At 40.3% G+C, this 25,581-nt stretch overlaps 2 protein-coding genes across 2 annotated transcripts; both read left to right on the top strand.

The window, feature by feature from the left end:
* The first annotated feature begins 5,068 nt into the window (after positions 1 to 5,068).
* Positions 5,069 to 6,763, top strand: LOC136773553 (piggyBac transposable element-derived protein 4-like). Its single transcript, XM_066727311.1, has one exon. The coding sequence runs from the start codon at positions 5,069 to 5,071 to the stop codon at positions 6,761 to 6,763; it is 1,695 nt and encodes a 564-aa protein (XP_066583408.1).
* Positions 6,764 to 19,283: 12,520 nt separating this feature from the next.
* On the top strand, positions 19,284 to 23,137 carry LOC136773551 (uncharacterized). The gene is made up of 6 exons (XM_066727304.1): positions 19,284 to 20,344; positions 20,429 to 20,820; positions 20,904 to 22,032; positions 22,141 to 22,233; positions 22,811 to 22,941; positions 23,019 to 23,137. Exons 1-6 carry the CDS (start codon positions 19,284 to 19,286, stop codon positions 23,135 to 23,137), a joined length of 2,925 nt encoding a protein of 974 aa, XP_066583401.1.
* The last annotated feature ends 2,444 nt before the right edge of the window (positions 23,138 to 25,581 follow it).

Genomic DNA, 25,581 nt, shown 5'->3' with positions numbered 1-25,581 from the left:
TTTCCTCAATTTCGGCCGCCACCCCCTCCCGATTAAGACCCTAATGAAAGAGCCCTCCCCGACCACGTACGAGCCCCGAGACACGGTAACCTGGGCCGACAGAGTGCGTAATTTAGGACACTTGCGGGACTTGGTCAAGAAAAACCTCGGTGAGGCCACTCTACGCCAAGCTGCCCGATACAACGAAGGACGACGGGACGTCACATTCCAGGTGGGCGACCAAGTATTGCGGAAGTACTATGTACTCTCGTCCGGCACCCAGGGTTTCACCTCCAAACTCGCCCCTAAATTTATCGGTCCCTATACCGTGGAGACAGTCCTATCCCCCGCCGTGTACCAACTTAAGGGTGAAGATGGTACTCTAGTACCGCGAGTCCATGTCAAGGATTTGAAGCCTTACCACGCAGCTTCCCCCGACTCACCCCCCCCCCCCCCCGACCGAATCGCCCACCTCCGTCTCTCCCCCAGTACCAACCACCGGACCGAAGATTCAGCGCAGGAAAAGAACGAGACCGGCAGGACTGCGCTCCAGTAGGGAGCCCTCGCCGGTGCCCGAGCCGCCTCAACGTCCTCCCCCCATACCGCCGCGAAGTCCCCCGCCTATACCGCCCCGATCTTCTCCCCCGCTACCTCCTATTCCTCCCCGATCACCGATTCATTTACGACCCCGAGTCCCTTCCCAGCCATCCTTAAGAAACCCCCGACTCCGACTCACCCAGGCTGGTCCGAAACGTCGATGATCATCCAACTGGCAGCAGCAATTATTCTCTTCTAGTATTGTCGCTCGTACCACTAGAATTACCGTAACCGCCCCGCCGCCCGGTAAATCCCGATGAACCCGTACTGAACGCACCCCTGATCGCCCTCCCTGCCACGTCTACCCCGTCTGCCCCAAACCCAGGCCCTCCCCGCCGACCCCGCCAATCGGCCCAGATTACGCCACCGGCGTTAGAACCATGATCTTTAGTAAATTCCAGATGAGGATGAGGACAATAAGGCACTTATAGCGGGAGGTATCGTGTACGATCGGCCTCGAAGGCCGCCCGGGAAAAGAAGCATCGAGCCGCGGCTTAGTAATCTCCTCCGGAGGCTAGAATTCTCGTACCGTCCGTCGCAATAAATTCCGGAAATTAGCGCCTGTCCCATCCATATATAGACTCTAGTTCGCGAATGTCCACCCCCCCCTTTTTTCCCCTATTCGAGCTGTTGCGGCTTTGGACCAGCCAATTAATTAATAGGAGTGATATCCCGGTTGGGGCAACGCCCCCCGGTTCCATGCATGCCTCCCACTCCTCCATCCAGAAGCTCATCGCCGGCCACGCTGTCCAGGTAAGATCCAAACATTTAATTCTTTCTTCATTTTCTTGTTGTGAGTGAGCGTGCGGTGGTTGGAGTTGCGCGACCAGCGTCTGGGTTGCAGCAATCGGTTTTGTCTCTTTCGCGAACTAGCACTCGTCGGTTCCCGCGCCGCGCATGGATTCGCCCTCCCGTCCCCTAGGTCGTGGCCCCGGTATTCATTTTATTCTTTAGTATCACAGGATACTATCTTTAAGTATTGGATCGGTGGACGACCCCCCTGAGTCTCCCTTCTGTCAAATAGGACACTTAAAAAATTTATGTAATTGGCTACTCGGTCTCGGCAGCCTGGGCCTAGCGCAGCGGCGCTAGAGTCCAAGAACAAGTAAAGGCGTAAGACGCCATAAAAATAAGATTGTATAGAATCAGAGGCTACGGCCTCCAGAAAACCACCTTGTATATAGTAGTTCTAAGTATATTGCCCCCTGTACATTGTCCCCCCCCCCCCGTTCGCACCCTATAGTAGGGGTTTTTATAGAAAATTAAGAAAATTGTCTAAGGGGATCCCTCTCGTCGATGCCTCACTAGAATAAGAATAGTTAAGTATAGCTTAGATAAGTGTCAAGCCGATTGCCCCCCCCCCCCCCCCCGAGGTCCGAGCTAAGTGGGGAGGAGTTGTAACGTGGTAGAATACACGTTACAGAAATGCATAGGTTTTGTAGTTTCTCCTGTCCCCCTTAGCGCCTCCTGCGATCCCCCCGGTATGAACGTGTATGTGTGTGTGTAGCCTGATGAACCTTCCGTGGAGCGACGATGTAGTTTTCCGATGTAGGAATATTGTAAGTGTCGACCACGGAAGGAGAGTAGATGTTTTTAGGAAATGGTACGATTGGGAATTGGGCGAATGTTTGTAGGATTAGGTGTAAATAGGATGATAGAAATTAAGAATATTTTATTTTACTTAAATTTAGTATTAAGAAGTCTCCTCTGCTCCAACATGAGCTAGAAAACTGTTGTTGTTGCTATCCTTTACTCTCCCATGCCCCAATGCTTATAATGCCCTCTCACTCTAACCTTCCCGCTGAGCGCGACTGTTTACGCGACGCTCCTACCGTCCCCTCACCGCAAGTCCCCGCTGAGCGCCCCACCCATTCCTTTCCTCTACCGCGCCGCGCCGCTAGCGCGCCGAGCTGCGATCTCCCGTGCCCGCGCCATCCCCGCGCCACGGCTACCGCCTCCCCGACCACTACTCGCCGCCCCCGCACCGCAGAGCCCCGCCCGGACCTCACCAAGTTACGAAGCAGACGACACGGATAGCCGAGACGCTACGAAACCCAGGGAACAGTGCGAATGCGGATCCCAGTCAATTTGATAGGTGATAATTGACGGATAGATCGAGAGCATGCGCTGTTGCCCTGAAGAATAATGAAATCCTAGGAATTAGGAAAAGGACCCGGGGCCCAGGACGAACGAAGAACCAAGGACCGGGCCACTTCTGTTCTAGAATTAGGACCGTTCGCCGCGCCGAGCTCTCTCGCAATTACTGTGTAAGAGAAACAGAAGGGTCGTCGCCGTATTTTGAAAGGAGCTTCGTCTTTTAAATACGGGCCCCTTCTTCGGATTATTGAGTGGTCCCGACGTGGGATTTGTGGAGTTAGGAGATCGTGGTCGGAGTGGTCGCTGCCGTGTTCCCTCAAAGTCTTTCCCCGTATACCCCTGCTCACCCCTTTTTCCCCCTTTCTTTTTTTCATCCGCCCCCGAATAATTCCCTCCCCGCATACCCCGAGTGAGAACCCGAAAAAACACTGTATACGCGTATGATAAGTGTGCGTGAGCATCGCGGGAGGCCCCCTCCTTGAGAGTTCGTGGAATAAAGTGGTTTCCACAAACAGTAATTGAGTTTTTTTTGGATTATTTGTGACCCCGGTTACAGGGTATATGCTTTCTTTGCCACAAAATAACATTAAATGTTGTTTATATGCCACTGGATCCATTATTATGCATCCATATAAACGAAAAGTAAACACCGATATGTTTACAGATGATGGTTACAAACCTATTTATTATTATGCCTTTATCTTACCAGGCTCTAAAGATTATGGTCCCTTACTGATTGCAGAATACATTACAGACAGCCAGTGATGCTAGATTGCGGACGCTAGCACTCTCCACCAAGCGTCCATCTACCCACCAATACATGAAGCCGTTCAGAGCGTCCATGTGAAACCCTGCTACTCGCTGCACAAACACCATTACTTGGGTGCATCTATGTTTCGGCCTTCGTCCAGTGAAGCCAGACTGGGTCTAAAATGCTTCCCCCCTCTGCCTCCATAGGCTCACTAACACGTAGAGCTACTGAAGCATCCGTGAGAGCACCCCACTTCTGCCTCCTCGAACGTTGCACGCATACCATACTGCAGTACGTGCATGTTTGGGTCTCCTTCGTATAGCTCCGGTATATTTCGAGTACGAGAGAGAGCAGTATACTTTTCTCGGACCTCTCTTTCTCGTGCTCCTTCTTCGTTCGTTTAGCCAACGAGCTTAAACGAGAGAAGCCGAGCTAGCCGAAGGAAATTAAGAAATGTCTTTTTCGCGGTCAGCTATGATAAAAGCTCAATACACTAAATGTGAATGTATTAAGATAAAATATTTATAAGCAGCCGTTAACTTATTAAATTTTATAATAAATAAGGAAATGCGATGATATTACGTAACATTGGTCAATTGTCTTAAGACTCATATGTTACGTATTATTGTTAAAAATATTTTATTTTCTTAATTTATTATCTAATCTAGTAGGTTAAAGGCAAAATAAAAAAAAATCATGACGAAAAAAAAAATTAAAAAAGTTTGCATGAGTCTGCGGGAATCGAACCCGAGCCCGCGTAAGTAGGAAGCAAGCGCCTTACCATCTGCGCTACGGAACGTATTTGTTAACTCTGAAGCTTAGTGGCCTGATAGAGCAATGGAAGCTTTCTCTATGAAATTCAATTTACAGAATAAAATATCAATTATAATCGTATATATATATATTTATTTCGTATGTCTTTTCCTAATGAAATAAAATATTTCTTTGCGTATTTCTAATCATTAATCACTTTAACAGCTGTAGCTTTAAAAAAAGACTCCAACATTACGAAGAATATTTTTGATGACTGTGGAATTAAAAATAAGTAACCCAAGATTTGTATTTGGGATCTCTGTTGTACTTACTCAATATGTAAGTTATATATTCTGATAGCCTTTTAATGCAGTATATATGCTATATAAATACTTTGTTTGGCTACATCGTTTCATTTCTGTCAGTCATGCGCGTTTACTTGTCAAGAACGATGAATCATTTTTCTATATATGAGCTATTTCAAAATAAATTGATTGCAATAGAAATAATAAATTAAATCCCAAATACAAATCATGGGTTACTTATTTTTAATTCCACAGCAATCAAAAATATTCTTCGTAATGTTGGAGTGGCTTTTTGAAGCTACAGCTGTTAACACTTTACCGACCGGCCGTCGATTAATCGACGTTTTGTTCTCAGCGCTTATCGACCGGCCGTCGATTAATCGACGTTTTGTTCTCAGCGCTTATCGACCGGCCGTCGATTATTCGACGCGTGCTTCCCAGCGCTTACCGACCGGTCGTCGATTAATCGATTTTCATCTTTCTGTTAGATTCAGTTAGGTCAGATTGACAAGTAGCAAGCAGCAAGCATTTCGAATTCGTTATTCAAATAATCGGTGCTTTTTTCTAAGCTTTTTAGCCCTTAGAAATGAATCGAAAAGATAGTCTCGGTGAGTTTTATCTCAACAACCTGTCAGATTGTCTTGACTGCCGTTCAGCAATTAGTGATGACGAAAGTGATAGCAGTGATATAGTCATTCGAAAGCGACGTCCTGTACCGCTAATATACACTGATTCGGAAGACCAGGACATGAACAATAATGTTGAAGACAATAACGATACATGGTCAACGAACGACAGGAGTATAATTTTGGAACCATTCGAAGGCAGCTCTGGCGTAAAAATTATGCCAAGTTCCTCCGAAAGCGTAATGGATATTGTAAATTTATTCATTGGAAGTGACCTGATTGAGCACTTCGTGAGGGAGTCTAATAGATATCATTATCAAATTGTGGAAAAATATAAAATTACATCAAAAACGAAAAAATGGAAAGACGTCACGGTGACTGAAATGAAGAAATTTTTGGGCCTGATCATTCTTATGGGACAAGTAAAGAAGGACGTTCTCTACGATTATTGGTCTACAGACCCATCTATAGAAACGCCGTTCTTCTCGAAGGTTATGAGCAGGAACAGATTTTTACAAATAATGCAAAGCTGGCATTTTTGTAATAACAACGATATTTCTCCCAATTCGCATAGGCTGGTGAAGGTCCAGCCTGTCATTGATTATTTCAAGGAAAAATTTAACAACGTATATAAACCAGATCAACAATTGTCTCTAGATGAATGTATAATTCCGTGGAGAGGTAGACTGTCGATTAAAACATATAATCCGGCAAAAATTACAAAATACGGAATACTGGTTAGAGTACTGTCTGAAGCTCGTACGGGATACGTATCCAACTTTTGTGTGTATGCTGCTGATGGAAAAAAATTAGAAAAGACAGTATTATCGGTCATTGGACAGTATAAGAACATGTGGCACCATATATATCAGGATAATTATTATAATAGTGTCACCATAGCGAAAATGTTTTTAAAAAATAAATTGCGAGTGTGCGGGACGATTCGAAAGAACAGAGGTCTTCCTGAAATTCTTCAAACGGTCAAGCTTTCAAGAGGCCAACATAAATATCTTAGAAATGGCCATATTTTATTACAAGTATGGAATAATGGCAAAAGAAATGTAAACATTATATCGACAATACATTCTGCACAAATGGCGGAATCTAGAAACCGAAGCAGGACATCAGATTGCCGCATACAGAAACCTATCTCAATAATAGATTATAATAAATATATGAAGGGCGTGGATCGCGCAGATCAATATCTGTCCTATTACTCTATTTTTAGGAAAACAAAAAAATGGACGAAACGTGTCGTAATGTTCTTCATTAATTGTGCACTTTTTAACTCCTTTAGAGTATATACAACTCTGAACGGAAAGAAAATTACATATAAAAATTTTCTGCACAAAGCGGCACTTTCATTGATAGAAGATTGCGAAACTGAAGAACAAGGTACGGATCTACCTAATTCCGAATCCACAACCTCAAGAACCACATCCCGATTTGATTATCCCGGAAGACTGGCAAATTTCGAAAAACATAAACTAATAAATATAGTGACCAGCGGTAAATGTAAAAAACCCCTACAACAATGCAGAGTTTGTGCAAGTAAAAAAAAGCTAAGCAGAACAGGTTTCGCTTGTAAATACTGCAACGTCCCACTACACAAAGGTGACCCTTTCGAGCGCTATCATAGTTTAAAAAAATATTAAACAACTTCTTTTTTCAACAAATATTGTTATATGGATTATGGTATATTTTATGTAAATAATAAACTGAAAACGATTGTAATATATAAAATAAATATTGTTTAACACTAATATAATTAAAGTAAAAGATTTTATTAAATTTCGTTACCCTACAATAACACGAAGCGGTCAATTTTACCAGAGTTTAAGAAAAGCGCATATATTCCCGCGCGTCATTCTAGACCGAAACCGAGCCGGTGTCTCGGACGATCTGCGGCTGAGCGGGCGGTGAAAGGGCATAGTATGTTCGAACCGCTACCGGTCGGTAAAGTGTTAAAGTGATTAATGATTAGAAATATGCAAAAGAAATATTTTATTTCATTAGGAAAAGACATACGAAATAAATATATATACGATTATAATTGATATTTTATTGTGTAAATTGAATTTCATAGAGAAAGCTTCCATTGCTCTATCAGGCCACTAAGCTTCAGAATTAAAAAATACGTTCCGTAACGCAGATGGTAAGGCGCTTGCTTGTTACTTACGCGGGCTCCGGTTCGATTCCCGCAAACTCATGCAAACCTTTCTTAATTTCTTTTTCGTCATGATTTTTTCTTTATTACCATTAACCTACTAGATTAAATAATAAATTAAGAAAATAAAATATTTTTAACAATAATACGTAACATATGAGTCTTAAGACAATTGACCAATGTTACGTAATATCATCGCATTTCCTTATTTATTATAAAATCTAATAAGTTAACGGCTACTTATAAATATTTTATCTTAATACATTCACATTTAGCGTATTCAGCTTTTATCATAGCTGGCCGCGAAAAAGACATTTCTTAATTTCCTTCGGCTAGCTCGGCTTCTCTCATTTAAGCTCGTTGGCTAAATGAGCGAAGAAGGAGCGCGAGAAAGAGAGGTCCGAGAAAAGTATACCGCTCTCTCTCGTACTCGAAATATACCGGAGCTATACGAAGGAGACCCAAACATGCACGTACTGCAGTATGGTATGCGTGCAACGTTCGAGGAGGCAGAAGTGGGGTGCTCTCACGGATGCTTCAGTAGCTCTACGTGTTAGTGAGCCTATAGAGGCAGAGTGGGGAAGCATTTTAGACCCAGTCTGGCTTCACTGCCTTCGTCGCGTAACCTCGGTATGTCTCGATTGCGAGGGAGAGCGGTATAGTTTTCTCGGACCTCTCTCTCCCTCTCTCTCTCACATTCGTTTGCACCTAGCTTGAGCCGAATAACATAGGAAAGCGAAAGAATAACAAATATTATTACATATTTTATTTGAATATTTACGCGTTTGACATTAGCTTTATTGTAACACATATGTATATGTATATTATTTAATAGATTTATTAAAATCTTAATGTAAATAATTATAAAGATTTGGAATTTTTTAATAAATGTTTAGTGAAATATATATATATATATATTATCCGGTTTATTATTTCTTAATCATTTATGGAAAGATTAATATACCGAATATACTTACGCAATTTAGGAAGAAATGGAATGAAAGAAAGGATAAAGACTAATTATTACTCATTTTTCTTTTTAATGTTAAGGGGGAAATGCATTATGCATACCCATGATAGGTTATGTAGGACTCCATAGCAAATCAGTTAAAATAACTATTGTAATGTATACCTACTAAAACCCCCTTAACAATTCCTGGAAAAATAAATATTATACAATTGATCACACACTTAGAGAATTCGAATTTTAAATGTCTTTGCAAAGTAGGCGCTTCAAGTTATCCTTTAATTATTATCTTTCCAAAGTAGGCGCTTAACGGGATCCCTTACGCGTGCTTTACTGACAGTACAAGTCAAAAAACAATTCGTTTAATAAAAGTAAAATGCGAAGCAAATTGCAAAAACGTGCTTCTTTATGACAAAGTGCCAATTCTAACGAGTCAATCGAGCTTAAAAAAACTCAAATCGGATGAAGAATAACGCTGTACCACTGTCCCGCGTTCTTGAAGTGGAAATAACCAAAAGTAACCTTTCTTCAATTATGCGGCACAATGGTACAGCGTTATTTTTCAACTAATTTGAATTTTTTTAAGTTCGTTTGACTCGTTAGGACTGGCACATTGTCCAACAAACGCCCGATTGTTCAATTTGCTTCGCATTTGAATTTTATGAAACTAATTGTTTATTGACTTTAACTGTCGATAAAGTAGGCGTGAGGGATCCCGTTAAAGCACACCTTATTATAATGCAAAGATTATAGATTACACATTTAAAATAGAGAGACCTTCATATTACAAATCATAATTAATATCAATATTTACTTCGTCATTACTGTTATCATCAAGAGCACATAAATTTAATTGACTCTTTTTTCCTGGAGGTTTTGATGAATATAAGATGTCACTACATATAGTCTGTAAATGATCTCTTGTGACACTTATTGTAAGAGATGTTTCTTTTTTAGATATTAATGCATATTTTATAACGCAAATGGAATTTAATGTTTCGTGCCCAAGTTTATTACTCTTTCTCGTTTTGTTGTCTGGCAATATAGAAAAGCACCTCTCTGCTTCTGCATTTGAGTGTGGAAGAGATCTGACTATATTTAACAATGATCGTAAGTGAGGATATTTTATTTTGTTATTGCAGGTTTTTACAAAGCATATTGCCTTCCATATATCATCGAAAGACAATTTAGACCAATAAGTTTTTACACTTTAGCTTTCCTCTGTATATAATGATATCCATTCTTGTTTAATACATTCATCATTGAAAATACCTAAACGACGGGAAATTTGCAATAATTTTAAACAAGTATTTTCTCGATCGTTATCAAATAATGCTAGTTCTTTATTTAAAATGTTTAAATTGTGAAAGAAACTATCTGAAATAGGAAAACGATCACAGATTTCTTGACTTGCTTTTATCAAGAAAGCTAAACAGTTTTGACGAATTAATGTCATTTGATCTGAAGAAAGTTTATTTTCTATTAATTTATTTTCCAGGTATTCTGCGCAATCAGAACCCAAATCTATTTTTTCAATGGGAAGCTGATTTTCAATCCTGGAAAAGTTTATATTACGCAAATTAGGTAAAAATATTTCTTTTTTTATAAGAGCAGGCTTAATAAATTTTTGTACAAAGAACATTAACAACTTAAAAGAAGCTTCGTATAACCTATGAATTGTGGCTTCGCGTGCTTGGAAAAAAGCATTAAAAGAATTAACTTTATTAAGCACGTGTTCGAGAAACAATAAATATGCTTTTGTTTCTATATCGTCCATTACAACCAGTAGCTGCTCTGCTTGAATTACTTTTTCTGCTACTTGCTCCAACAAAATTTTATATAATGTATCCCACTCTTCTAAGATACGTTGGATACATTGATGACGCGATAGCCATCGGGTTTCAGCATATTTTAATATATTACTTGTTTCTCCCATAAAAGACATTTGAAAGTCTTTAAAAATCGCAGTTCTTTTTGGGCTTCCTCTTATAAAGCGTACTAAATTTTTTATGAAGCTGCTGCATGCAGAGGGCAAAGCTTTAGATGCATTTGAGGCTATCAATGCACATGAGTGACAAATGCATGGTATTGTAACCAATAGTGGAGAGTTCTTTAAAAGTTTCGTCTTGAACGAATCATTCCTTCCAATTATCACCGAAGCGTTATCACAACCAAGATCAATAATATTTGATAATGGTATTTCTTTCTTAATAAGTTCATTGGAAAATGCATTAAATATCTTTTCCGCTCAACAATCACTTGCGTCCAAGTTGATTAATTGAAGCAAATCAGTTTGAACACACAATGATTTATTGTCGACATATCTAGTTAGCAGAGTCATCTTTTTTTCATTGCTAATATCTGCCGTTTCATCTACCAAAACTGAAAACTTTTGGTGCTTCAAAGTATCAGTTATTCGTCTCGTTTCATAGGGACATACAACATTATTAATAATATTTGTTAATTTTAATCTCCCTAGAAACATGGATTGCAAAATGCCTGGCTCTTTACCAATTTCCTGAAAGATATTTAATAACTCTCCACTATAAGAAAAAGGAATATTATGCTCTACAAAAAATGTTGCCAATTTAATTTCGGCCACTTTAACTCTATCGTTAAAGCTAAGCTTTTCCTCTGCAGAAGAAGTACTAGGAATTGTATAATCCCGAACTTCTGAAATATTTAATTTTTTCATGTTTTCAACATGATTTTGGGCTTTACTATGTCTATCGACTTGCCATTTGCCAGACGCTAATGTTTTATTGCAGGCAACGCAAAACACCTTATCGGCATCATTTGAGGTACTTCCTCCAACCAAACTCTCCACTCAGGATGGTCATGAAATCATTCGTTTTTAAATTTTTTAGGTCTATTTTTTGAGACCTTATCCTTTGAACTCATAATTTAAATACGATATGAACAATATTGCAGTACTCACAATTTGCAGTTCAGATGCCAAATAAGAAGCGGATATCCTTTGTAAAAAGAAAGCGCGCCTGTCACTGCCACCAAAGCACAAAAAGCGCTTAACTATCACACAGATAATTTTCAAATTGTGTGTGTAAATTCACTTGAAAATGAATCACTCAAACAATGACATATACCCTTGTCACGATAAATTCTTATCTCTATCACCAATAAAAGAAATGCACCAATTAATTACACGAATTCACTTGCTTCTATTTTGAAGGAAAAGAACTGTGTATTTATTCCTTGTACAATGACCGCCACTAATGGCCTGCAAGATTTTTTTGATGCGTTTAGGAACCATACCTCTCCATGGATTTTTCCCCGCCTAGACTAGTTTCGACATTGAGTGACTGGAAAGAGTAGAGGATATGTATGATAGGCTATCCTTTTTCAAATGCTTTAAAGAGAAAGAGAGAGCCTTATACCGCGTTCGAAGTGGTTTTTCCAGTCCTTCGTTTCTTATTTTCCAATCTCGAACGTCGCCATTGCTCTTCTCTCTCTCTAACTCATACATTTCTATCTGCGTCTTTGTCTAAAATAATTCTACGCAACTGGGTGATTTTTTGTTGAGTCTATACCACTGGACCTATCTGTGAGACTTGTAAGAGTAGTGAAAAGTGTAGAAATGTCAGTCTGACAGCGCGGATTTTTAATCAAACACGAGTGTTAGTATAAATTGTTAAAGAGTTTTAATTTGTTTGAAAATATTAATCAGTTATAGTGAAGTTAGACAATTTTTAATGACTTTTCTGGATTAGCGAAGAAAACAGGTATAATAAATTTTGTATACTTATAAAAACTTACATTACGTATTAAGAAAAAATGTAATATAATTCTTGTCATTATTAACTTAATATATAAATGTATCAAACAAATACATTCATGAATTTAAATAAGAAATACATAATAAAAAATATTATTCTAATTTTTTAAATAAAATGCGGATCCTTGCGTATTTATAATCATATATATTTAATTGGTAAAATTACTGCCAATTATAATATCTCTTTTTCCCAGGTGTGAAGGTTCTACTGAAGGTCCTACCAAGAGTAAAGTGCATACGCCATGCTGATTTCAACCAGAGGAACTAAGCAACGCTAAGGAACGGAACACATATTCAGATTACGCAGCATGCTCTCCACATCTATAATAAGCCAACCTATTTTCTTAGATAAATAATATTATTGATAACCATATATAAAATGTATTCAAACATGATCCTTTATGGTTTCTCTTATGTTTCGTAGGTCAAAATTTCTAACAAAGCTCATGAGCTACATCCAATTGATGAATAAAAATGAGGCCAGGCTATGTGTCAATTCTGCTGCTTCGAATTTGGAATCTCCATGCAGAAACGAAATTGAAAATATTAAAAAAAGATTTGTTATTCAGGTATTATTTAAATATTATCTAAATGTATCAATATGACAATTAATGATAGTAATTTTTCAAGCTGGTTATATCTAAAATTATTTTCTTGGCTGTTTTAGGTCCAGTAAATATTAATAGATTTGGCTGTCAGTATTTGGTTTGAATAACTGTCCTGCATTTTAAATGAAGATGGAAGAAAATCTTGTATATAGAAAGTAGAGTACAGGATAATGAATTAATCTTTCAAAATACTTTTCTTTTCTTTATTTAGATTACGTTTATATATTATACTGTGAATTATAAAAGATATATCGTAATGGGTATATATAATTTATACGCGAAGACACATAATATATTCCTTTTATTTGTACAAGTAACAGTTTTTATAAAATAATTAAGGTTCGCATATGGAGTTATTTTAAAAAGCTAATATTTATTTGAACATACGCAGGAATGATTTTATACTGTTCTTGATATCCTTCCAGGTTTAATGCTTGCGCCAAATTTCTAGCTTCCACTTGTATGAAAATATCTGCCTTCTCCTCGAATTTTATTTAAATGATTACCATTTAACAATATGCAGCGTAAAGCTAAAAAATATCGTTAGACGAAAGAAGAACGTCTTCTGCCTCCAATAATAATATTTCGTCAATCAAAAGAATCGGCCAAAAACTATGAAAACGAAACGTAAAGCTTAGTATTCTTATTAGATATACAAATTGCTCCACAACACCAGTTATATATGAATATACGTCATATGCCCCCACTACTCTTTCCAGTCACTCAATGTAGAAACTTCCCCAGGCGGGGAAAAATCCATGGGGATGTTTGGTTCCTAAATGCATCAAAAAAATCTTGCAGGCCATTAGTGGCGGTCGTTGTACACTCTGGGAAATCGAATCGTTCCAAAATGTAAACACAATTTAAAGGTGCTTTAGTAAGCTGGTGGACAAGACTTTTCCACATTGCGCAGCCTACCTGCCCTAGCACTGAGTCCCAAGCAATAAATAGAGGGCAATAAACCAACCGAAAATTACTAACCCTTATATACCTGTACTTGAATGATCAATCAAAAATTCTAATTTTAATATCATTAATTAAACATTTTTAAAATTGTTATCAATACATTGCTTTTATTTTTAAGATGAGAATGAGCTCAAACACGAGAACACGAGGCTAATCGGACGGTTATTGCTGTATTAGATTTATTTGCAGTTCTCAAATTATTTAATTTTTATAAAACTTTTCTTTTGAATAATTTAGATACGAATTTAAAGTATTTACACATATCTTTTAATTACATATATATTTAAATGAAATAAATATTTATTCATCATTTAATAATATTTTTATACATAATTTATTTTTCGCCCTTTCTTAAAGGTTGAAAAAATTCCTATTTTCTTAGACATCGTATAAACTCTGATAATTGTTAATCGATCCTTTCTGCTATTTTGTTTTATATATATATTTGAATTTACCAAATAACAGATATACAAAATAAAATATAGTTTCATTAGAGTTTAATAGAATATGAATTACAGGATACACCTAATACAGAAATAATCATCCGATTAGCCTCGTGTTTGGGCTCATTCTCATTTTAAAAATAAAAGCAATGTATTGATAACAGTTTTAAAAATGTTTAATTAATAATATTAAAATTAGAATTTTTGATTGATCATTCGAGTACAGGTATATAAGGGTTAGTCATTTTCGGTCGGTTTATTGCCCTCTGTTTATTGCTTGGGACTCGTTGCTAGGCCAGGTAGGCTGCACAATGTGGAAAAGTCTTGTCCACTAGCTAATTATAACACCTTTAAATTGTGTTTATATTTTGGAACGATTCGATTTCCCAGAGTGTACCTGTCACTATTAGCAATACTGGCTAATATACATCATAAACGACATTGTGTAGAACGCCATAGCCGTGTAGCTATATAAACAAGAGAGAGAGAGAGAGAGAGAGAGAAATATAACTCTTGATATGGAGAGAAAGAGAAAAGCGATCTAAAACAATTTTTGCACGAACATTTTGAATAAATTCCTTAATATTATTCATTATTGCTGCAAATTAAAAGCAGAAATTAAACAATAAAAAAAAATAAAAGAAAAGTAGAATTCGATCCAACGAACGCTAATTCTGTCGTTGTGCTTTCTGCCACTTCACCAATCATCCTTACTGATGTGCAAGTAAATTAATTATTGGTTCTTCAATTAAATTTACTTAACAATAACAAACATTATCTACCACTTTCTTGGCAACTCCAAGGAAGCTACAGCAACCGAAGAATGAAAAAAAATTTAACTTGACTTGTTCCCTGTCACAAGTTTAAAGTCACAGTCGATCAGTGTCCTTACTTTTGTACGCATCACAGGGTTTGCAAATTTTTGTTCAATGTAAGTAATTTTACCTACAACATACATTATGTATTGTTCAATTTTGTGTAAAAATTTGTTTATATTTCATTACATTAAAATAACTTCAAACTTTACTTAATTGTGATTACGTCTACAATAACTGTCAAAACTATAACTTAGAGCCAACGAACTACTTTGTATTAATATTTCTTAAAATATTTGACAGAATGGCCAATGAAGGACAAGCGATGGAAAGTACGTAAATAGAAACCTTATTAATTAATTAATAACATTTGCAATAGGCATCTACAATAAATTTTTATTTCTTACAGCTTACAACAGGCAACCCCTTAGCGTCGAAGCTCGCCTAAGGAGGCTGGAGGAAGCCATGGAGACCATTGGGCCCATCCTCAGGGAGCAGCAGGGGTTTGCGCGGGAGGTGAGGGAGTGGATGGCCAGGCATCCACCCCAGCAACAGCAACAACAGCAGCAACGACAACAGCAACGGCAACAACAGGTTGCTATTCTTGGCCGATCCAGACTTCCAGTGGGATTACAGGACCAACCCAATGTAAATCGTAAGTAGACTCTATTTTAAATACATAGCAAATATAAATATGCATATTTCTGTAACTCACTTATTTTTCATTTCAGAAAGAGGCATACGTGGAGGACGGGAACGAAGATTTTGGGTTGCTCCGAATGCTGAAAGAAGTTTGGATCGGCACCAAGTTAATAGCAGAGGAGGAATAGGTAGAAGGGGCGGAAGAGGTGCAACACGCGCACCGAATAATAGTGCTGGTGGTACTGGTGGATATCCGCAACCTATTATTAATTTTAATTATATTTAATAAAAATAATGAAAAATATTCGTGTCTTATATATTTATATTATTTTATCTTTCTCTCTTCCTTCTCCAACTTTTTAATTAGAATTTCAGGTTTTCAATGGATGTATAAGAAATAATAAATTAAGTAATTTAAATATATATAATTATTTTAGCATTTATTAAAACCTTCCAATTCTTACAATTATTTATATTATTTTTAAAGTAAATCTACCTTTTAAATAATATACATACACATATGTTACAATCTAACAAATCTCAAACACGTGAAATCAAATCAATATACAAAATAATATTTGTTGTTCTCTCGCTACCTTCTTTCATTTGACTCAAGCTAGGCTAGATATACCGTACAAGCGAACTCGAGAGAGGGAGAGAGATGTCCGAGAAAACTATACCGCTCTCCCTCGCAGTCGAGACATACCGAGGTTACGCGACGAAGGCCGAAACATAAAGGCACCCAGGTAATGGTGTCTGTGCAGCGAGTAGCAGGGTTTCACATGGACGCTCTGAACGGCTTCATGTATTGGTGGGTAGATGGACGCTTGGTGGGGAGTGCTAGCGTCCGCAATCTAGCTTCACTGCAGACAGCCATAACATACCATCGATATCCTATTTTTTAGGTACCTTTCAGCAAGCCATTAAGGAGATGACGGCAAGGAAGGTAGTCATTTGTAACGAAATTCTCCGTTACGTATACGAGATACCGAATAAAGAACATGAAAGCTACAGAACAGTGGATATTAGTAATCCCTACGTTACCGACTCGTGAGATAGGCTCACGAGTGGATTATAGCTAACGTCAAGGATAGACCCCGTTGACAGGCAGAGGCCCGGATGAAAAGACCGGCGCTCCAAGAAACGATATCCAGGTTGTCCTGAGAAGTAAGGCAGGGCCATACCAAACAACCCAGGCAACGTAAAATAAGAAGAAGCGGCCTTGGGGAGTCCTAAAAAGAATGACTGTGTCTATAATTCCCCACGAGGAGGGGAGATAGAACATCGAGTCTGGCTTGAACGCTGGTTACGCTCTTCAAGCAGGCTGTGCAAGTTTCGTGCGCAGACTGCCATAGCAGGCAGTCGGAACGCGACCATGGGACTGTGCTGATGTGTCTGTGCGTGCTGGTGAGCGCGTGAAGCGGCACTCAGAGAACCATGGGTCAGTTCGCATACGTGAGGCGTGTGCTATAGGCCAGCCTGCACGTACGTCATTACTGAATACCGGCCAATATGCATAGTGGGTTGTGCAGGGGCGTACTAAGCCCGTTGGAATGTGTCCCGGTGCCCTTCGTAATTCCATATTCTTGCGCTATGGCTGGACTGGGCGAGAACACTGTCTCCGTGGTGGTCTGCTCCTGGCAAACTCTATGCTTGGCAATGATACCGCATGTCCTCGCACTCCTCACCACCACCTGTGTGTGGGTGGTGAGGGATAGATGTCTGCCCCTTAGCTGATAGGTCTGCGAGGCTCGGACTTCCGCAAAGAACCCTCCCCTCTCTCTACGACCTAGCATACTGAGCGACCCTTGCTACCGCTACCGTGCAAATGCATAGCCGCTGGGCCGTATAAGATGCATGGAGAAAGGGAGTCGAAAGCCTCAAATGATAACGTAGGGTTGTTGGCCACCCAACTGACCAACTGGCGCCCTGATACCGATAGTTAAGGACGGGCGAAGGTAATGGGAGAACCCGTAGTTTGAGTGGCCCCTCACACTGACGGGAATAACGTTACAAATTAAAAAAAAATAAGAAACAGATTTCAGTTTAGCTTTAATGCAGTCTTGCACAATGACATTCAATGCAATAGATCTTCCACGCTATTTAAAATTAGCGTTGAGATACGTAATAAAGGGAAAAACTAAACAATTTACAGAAAGGTACACTATTCTACATGTATGCTCTGTGCATCTGTTAAATACAGTCTTAAGAAAAATGAAGAGAATAAGCAAAAGTAAACACTGTAGAATTTTAGCAGGAAGAGCTATAACGAAACTATTTGTATACGAAAAACATGAAAGAAGCCAAATTAATATTTAATAATATTATTGAAATATTTGGTCGCAAAAATTTGTGAAACAAAGCACAAAGCGACATTAGAAATATTGATTTCAAAAAAGTTGCTTTAAAAAACGCAAAGAAAAATGATGATAAAAATCATAAAAAATTATTGCTCGAATGTGGTAAAATCAATAAATTGAACAACTGGAAAAGCCTAACTCATGGCTCTCCATTTTATCAATATTTCAAACAGTTATATGATAGTAACTTTAAGTGTAATTGTTCGAGATCGGGGGGAGCGGAAAATGTTGAGAAATAGATTCCGCATTTTTCCGCTATATCTCCCTTTCTCTCTTGCGTTCAGAGTGACGGCTAGACCGCCAGCGTCTAGCTGTTCACACTGTCTCTATCTCTCCGCGGCGCGCTTGCGCGTCTTCTGGCCCTGGCACGTCGCGGCCGCGACAGCGACACTACTTGCGATCTTGGCCACTATATGGCCAGCGCCCGCAGCAGCTCTCTCGCTGGCAAGATTAGTGTCGCGTAATTACTTAGATGGGTCCTTGATAAGGACCCATCGCAGCTCAAACACGCTCGACTATAGCAACAACAGCAGCAAAGCTTGCCTAATTTTTTGGCCTTCACGGCAACTCGCCTCCCCGTCATTTTTGACGCCTCAACGGCAGCGCCTCCACCAGGCGAACTCTACGGGTCGACTACTTTGGTAATTATCACCCAACCACCCACCGCCTACCAAGAGGGGACTAACCCTCTGCGGCACTTTCCACCCTCCTAAGGTAGACTTCTCCAGGGACTGCCCGGGAGAAATCCACCCTCTCCTTCCCTTACCGCACTGCCTCCGAGTGCTTACTCGGACCCAATGCTCCTACACCCACAGTCCAGGGCTCTCGAAAGAGTCGGGTAGTAGGGAGGGGCAACTTCACCCAAGGGGTTAGGGTGGCTCGGAGCCACTAGACCTCGTGGAGAAGGAGGCTGCGAGGTAAGGGGACTTCCCCTTCCCTAAACCACTTCTCCACCTTCAATTCCTCCTGCGTCTGGGGATTTTACTGGGGAATACCTCAGGGAAAATTGTCCAGTCTGGGATTTTGTAAGTCCGCGTTCCTCTGGGGAATTTTAGTTTCTAGAGTTCTTGGCAATCTTCTTCCGTAGAAATTCCCTAGAATTTGACAGGAACAAATTCCCTAAGAAGTCGATATTTTAAGTCTAGCGGTCCCTTCTTTTGTAAATTTTTGTACATATTATTTATTGAATAAATACTCCTTTGTCCTCTCAAATCGTCTTTGAAACTTTTATTTCTGAGAAAAAACCTTCCCATCTGACCACAGGACTGGAGCCTACTTGGACGCTGTTTCGCACAAATTTTTGGTCCTTCGAGCCGGATATCCGGCAAAAAACGTTTGAAGTGCATCAGTGTTCCTAAGTCAGAGTTCCGGACTGTGTTTGGTGTGTGGTTTTGTTCTGGGATTAGATTTCAAAATGACTAGCCCAGGGGAATTATTGGAAGCGATCAATTACGTACCCATGATTCGGGATGAATTCGTTCGGTTGGTCGTTAACATCAAGAAGCGTGGTGTCAACAACTTCACCATTCACTTTTTGGAGGATAGGCTTGCCGCCGTGGAGAAGTGGCTTAAGGTGTTGCATAAAACTCCCGTTAAGATCACTACTCACACTAAACCGGCCGAATTGGCGAAAATGGAGTACGTGACCGAAAGCTGGTATCAAGCCGCCAGTGATGCCCATAGTGACGCGGAAGAATTAATTCTAGGACATTTAGATGAACTCCGGTCTAGGTGTGCAACTTCAGATTCAGGTCCCACGGCGCCTTCAGGGGAAATAAATCACATTAGGCTTCGAATTATCGATTTACCGAAGTTTTCCGGAGATTATCTAGAATGGAACAACTTTTATGAGACGTTCAGGTCCATTGTTCACGACAAATCATATGTCTCCGGGCGGGACAAGTTCCATTATCTAAAATCCTGTTTGCAAGGAGAAGCGGCAACAGTCATTAAATCTTTAGCGATCACCTTCGAAAACTATAAAACAGCATGGGACACTCTAGTAGCTAGGTATACGGACAAACGGATGATCACGGATACGTTCTTAGATCAGATTTCTCAAATACAAACGTTACGGAGTGACAACTTTAAGGTTCTGAAAGAGGTTAGGGACTCTGTCACGGTTGCTTTCAGCGCCCTCAAAACTATGGGTTACGGCGTCGACCAATGGGATCCCATAATTGTTGATTCGCTGAAGAATAAATTGGATGACACCCTTCGCTTGGCCTGGGAGATGTATTTGGGAAACAGCAAAGATTATCCCACCTTCCTTCAATTTTCGGAGTTCTTAACACGTCATATTAACTCCTTGCAATCCTTAGGTAACAAACCTAAGACATCCAAAAAGGAATCTAGGAAATCCTTGAAGTCACACGCCACTAGTGTGAATAGTACAGGTTGCATTCACTGTGGTAGTAACCATCTCTTGTATCAGTGCAAGGACTACCTTGCATTGACCCCTCAGGCTCGTTCAAAGTTTGCATTCTCATAGAACCTCTGCATCAACTGTTTGAGGCTAAGGCATAGTTGCTCCAATTGTTCTTCTTCGTCATGATGCAGGAAATGTAGTAAAATGCATCATACGTTACTGCATTTTGACAAATCTGGCACCGGGGGAAGCAAGGCACGGGGGACTAACCCCGCGGTCAACTCCGCTTCCGAGCCCGAACCCTCTAGCTCGAATTCTACAACGCATCACAGCGTTACCGCTACACGGTCGGTTCTATTGGTCATGTTCTCTGCCAGTATTGATGCTCCTGACGGTTCTCGTATTATAATCCGCGGTTTAGTTAACCCGGGCTCAGAAACTTCCTTTATCTCAGAAAACTTAGCTCAGCAGTTACGAGTGCCGCGAAAACGTATCAACGCTACCATTCATGGCGTCTTTGTGAATTCGGCTCAAATCGTTCGAGAAGAGGTACAGATTACTCTTCATTCTCTCTCACGACACGGTGTTTCGTTGGATGTAACTGCATTAATCTTACCAAAGATTACTCAATATATGCCTCCGACTATTCTCCGTCGTCTTTTCCAGCACTTAGCGAAATTGATCTTGCTGATAACTTCGCTTCAACCAAGGCTCCAATTGATGTGCTCCTTGGTGCAGTTTATCTTGCTGCGTTGATAAAAGGCCCGTACATGCATTCTACTGATCATTCGTTGCTTTCCCAGCGGACTATTTTCGGGTGGATCGTAGCTGGGGTCTTACCCAAGGTTGGTCGCTCTCATAGTCTCACGGTTCATCATTGCTTTGATCTAGAAAACACTCTTCGCGACGTCTGGGAACTGGAAGAAGTTTCTGAAGTCAAACCCATGTCCACAGAGAACTCCCTCGGTGAACAACATTTTGTGGATACGGTATCACGCACCCCCTCAGGTCGTTTTGTCGTTGCTTTACCTTTTCGATCCGACATCGAGAAGCATAGCTTAGGTTCTTCCTCTCGGGTAGCAAAGAAAACCTTATCACGAATACTTCGGCGATTGGAAACCTCTCCAGAACAAGCTGAAAGTTATTCTCAATTTTTACAGAAGCATCTATTGTTAGGACATATGTCTCCTGTGCCTATGAACTCTGATTTTCGCGTCTTCCTGCCTCATCATGCAGTGTTTAAGACCGAGAACCAGAAGACAAAGATTCGCGTTGTGTTTAACGCATCTTCTAAAACATCCACTGGTGTTTCGCTTAATGATACTTTATTCATTGGACCCAAGCTCCAACAGGACATCACGCGGATCCTAATTAATTGGCGTTCCTTTCGATATGTAGGCGTGACGGATATTGTTAAAATATTTAGACAGATTCTTGTGCATCCTGAGGACCGCAAATATCAGAATATTTTTTGGAAGACTGATTCTGGTGAACTTCAGGCTTTCGACCTCAACACGGTGACCTACGGTACTGGACCGGCACCTTTTCTATCCTCGCGAGTTTTGCGCGAATTAGCTTTCAAGGACGGATCTAACTTCGCACTCGCGCAGAATATTTTGTTATATTCTACATATGTAGATGATATACTTTTCGGGGCCCATGACTTAAAGCAACTCAGTTCGGTCAGGGATCAACCTATCAACTTACAAACGAAAGGGGGCTTCTCCTTGAGCAAGTGGGCATTTAATCAATCGGAGACTCCCCCGACTGACTCTTCGAATTATAAATCATGCTTGTAAGAGGAGTACGCACTCGGAGATAGCATTCTCAGTTTCGGAAATTCGTCTTTCTATCGAAGCAATAGTGAAAGTGGTGCAACATGCACAGTTCGCTAATGAATTAGCCGCATTGAAGCAAAGGGAAAGGGTCCCCATGCGATCATGGCTGCTTCCTCTCTATCCAACACTGCAATCCCGTGGAATTTTGAGGGTGGGAGGTCGGTTACGAAACGCGAATCTTTCGAAACAAGCTAAACATCCGATCGTGTTGCCTGATTGTCACCTCGCGTCTTTTTAATTGGTTAAACACAATTAGATACTCTTTCGGAGGACTTCCTCTGTGATTAATTTTATAAATAGTGGTTCTTATACTCCTCGTGTCACTTAGTAGTGGCTTTTATTTTCGGTCCGAGGGGATTATGTTTGGTATTAGGTCATTTTTTTTGCTTAACAGGGAAAATCTCCTCATAGATACCCCGTAGACTGAAGAGGACTCTCATCGGCGGAAATTTACTCCCAAACTATGCGGATGCATAGTTTGTTGGGACATCGGTTTCGCGTGTCCTACGCAAAATCATTTCATGGGACGTACGGTATGGGGCCTGCGTCATCTCTTCTACTCCGTGTGCTTTACGCAAAATTATTTCATGGGACGTACGGTATGGGGCCTGCGTCATCTCTTCTACTCCGCGTGTCTTACGCAAAATCATTTCATGGGATGTACGGCATAAGCCTTACGCCACTTGATTCTTCGCTTTAATTCAAAAGGATGAAACGGGTTTTCCTATTCAGCAGGACGTTTCTGTTAGCTACTTCTGTAATTAATTTCATTCCGGTACCTGTTACGGCGAGCGGCTCTCAACATTTCAGCCTACGTGTTATGACCAACTATATCTTAATTATTGTAAGAATTCCACGTTGGAATGGTCAACCGCACACGTTTCTCTGATGGGACTTTATCGGCGTCTGCGACATCATAGCGGCTAGTCTTCAACTCCTTCAGGCACCTCTAAGATGCAAGTCGCACCGATGGAAAGTTTTGTCTGGGAGTTGCTGTTCCTACGCATCTACTCGGTTCATCATCCAGGTTCAATTATTTTAACCAGGAATCATCGACCTTAACGCAGCAAATTCGGTTCAGGCTCATTTGCCTTACTCATCACGTCTTCATCGCAGCAGTCGATGCTCACTGATTTTGATGAACTTCCGCTTCGCATTTCGTTCACGTAGCATAAGGTCACCATGGATCCCCAGATCTAGGGACATTGTTAAAAAAAAAAAAACTGACTGAATAACTCGCCTTGCACATAGATGTGGGGGCGCGTTATTATTACAGGATTGAGTGGGTAGCCCCTGTTGCTACGAATAGGAAGGAAATGCAGTGTGGCACGTTGCATCTATACCTGCTGCGTTGCCAAGGCATTTCCATTGGGTTTATATGGGTCTTCAGATCCTAATCTTGCTTCCTGGGGCTGTTCAGGTCGCAAATCTTTCCTATTCAAACCACCATCCTCTGTTGAACTTTTCGGGGACTCTTCCGAATTAGTTAACCACCTTCTTTCAGTAGGTCATGCGACAACTGTAGGATTTGGTTTTGACGCCATCGCGTCAACGGGGGGAGTTTGTTCGAGATCGGGGGGAGCGGAAAATGTTGAGAAATAGATTCCGCATTTTTCCGCTATATCTCCCTTTCTCTCTTGCGTTCAGAGTGATGGCTAGACCGCCAGCGTCTAGCTGTTCACTCTGTCTCTATCTCTCCGCGGCGCGCTTGCGCGTCTTCTGGCCCTGGCGCGTCGCGGCCGCGACAGCGACACTACTTGCGCGCTTGGCCACTAGGTGGCCAGTGCCCGCAGCAGCTCTCTCGCTGGCAAGATTAGTGTCGTGTAATTACTTAGATGGGTCCTTGATAAGGACCCATCGCAGCCTAATTGCTAGCAGCAGCAGCTACAGCCGCCGCAGCCAGCACCGCTCGCCTTATCTTTTGCGCCTTTCGGCACCAACGCTCTCATCCGGCTTTTTTTTTTTGACGCCTCTTCGGCAGCGCCGTTCCCAGGCCAAAGGAGCGCCTCCACCAGACGAACTCATCGGGTCGAATACTTGGTATGTATCTCCCAACCACCCACCGCCTACCAAGAGGGGACTACCCCTCTGCGGCAATTTCCTCCCTCTTAAGGGAGATTTCTCCGGGGACTTCCTGGGAGAAATTAAACCCTCCCCTTCCCCTCCACACTGTCACCGAGGACTACCTTGGACCCAGTGTTCCGAACCTCAAATCCAGGGCTCTCTAAAAAGTCGGGTAGTGGGAGGGGTGGACTCACCCTAGAGGTTGGAGTGGCTCGGAGCCACTAAAGCTCGTGAAGAAGGCGGTTTCGTGGTAAGGGGACTTCCCCTTCCCTATCACCTCTTCTCCACCTTTGCTTCTCTCCGCGGCTGGGGATTTTGTTGGGGAATACCCTAGGGAAATTGTCCAGTAACGGAGAAATTAAGTCCGCGTACCTCCTGGGGGATTTTAGTTCCTACGATTCTTGGGAAGAAATTCCCTGGAATTTGACGGGGACAAATTCCCGAGGAATTCGATAGTTTAAGCTTCGTAGCTTTTCTGAACATTTGTAAACCTTTGTATATAATTATTATTTTGAATAAAGACTTCCCTCCCTTTTTAAATGGTGTTTTGAGATTTATTTTTGGAAAAACCTTCCCACCCGACCACAGCACTGGAGCCTACTCTGACACTGTTTCGCACAGTAATAATATATCTAATAAACAAATTAAGCGAAAATATTTTTTAAGAAAGAAAAGCAATGTTTAATTGTTAAACCTTTCTATTGCATTTCATTTATCAAATATTTATTAAGATATATAATGCCATATTTTCCTATATGGTCAGCTGTGATACTGAAGGAATTTAACTTAAGAAGTAATAGTAATGCGTCTGTTGAAAACTGGTTTAAAATTGTTAAAACACATATTTTTAATAAAAAATTGAGACTACTGATTATTAAATTTATTGAGGAAATGTCAAAGATTATAAATGGAAAATATAAACAATGAAAATATTAATTAACCACAGAGATAAAAGAGTAGAAAATATGCACCTGATTTGATAAAAGATAAATGGGTAGATAAAAAATTTAAACGTAAATATAAACGGACAAAACCAGTATATTTTGACGATGAAAAAAATATTGCAATGATAGAAGATAAAGAAGTAATGGATGTAACAGATGATGAATACGAAATGGCGCAAATTTCATTAACAGAAGAAACTTCTGAAAGCGTGAACAATAATTCAACACTGAACATTGAATGCAATATAAATAATGATGATCAAATGCAAAACCAGAATGTAGAAGTAAACGAAAAACTAAGTCTAGAAAATAAAAAACTTTTGCCTAACTCAAAACCATGGTTAGACATTGTGGATTATCCTGATTGTGACTATAAAAACAATTTAAATGTATGCAATATAAAGATTGATAAAAATAGTATTGCAACTCTAAAACCAAATTGTGCTTTAGAAGACAATATTATAGATGCATTTACCAATGCAATTATAATTGAAGCTA

Source organism: Prorops nasuta, unplaced genomic scaffold (genome assembly GCF_024137725.1).
Source record: "Prorops nasuta isolate Cenicafe-Biocafe unplaced genomic scaffold, Cenicafe_Pnas_1.2 PNAS00005, whole genome shotgun sequence".
Classification (NCBI taxonomy): Eukaryota; Metazoa; Arthropoda; class Insecta; order Hymenoptera; family Bethylidae; genus Prorops; species Prorops nasuta.
The sequence above is the reverse complement of the archived record's forward strand: the minus strand, read 5'-3'. Positions and strand labels throughout refer to the sequence as shown.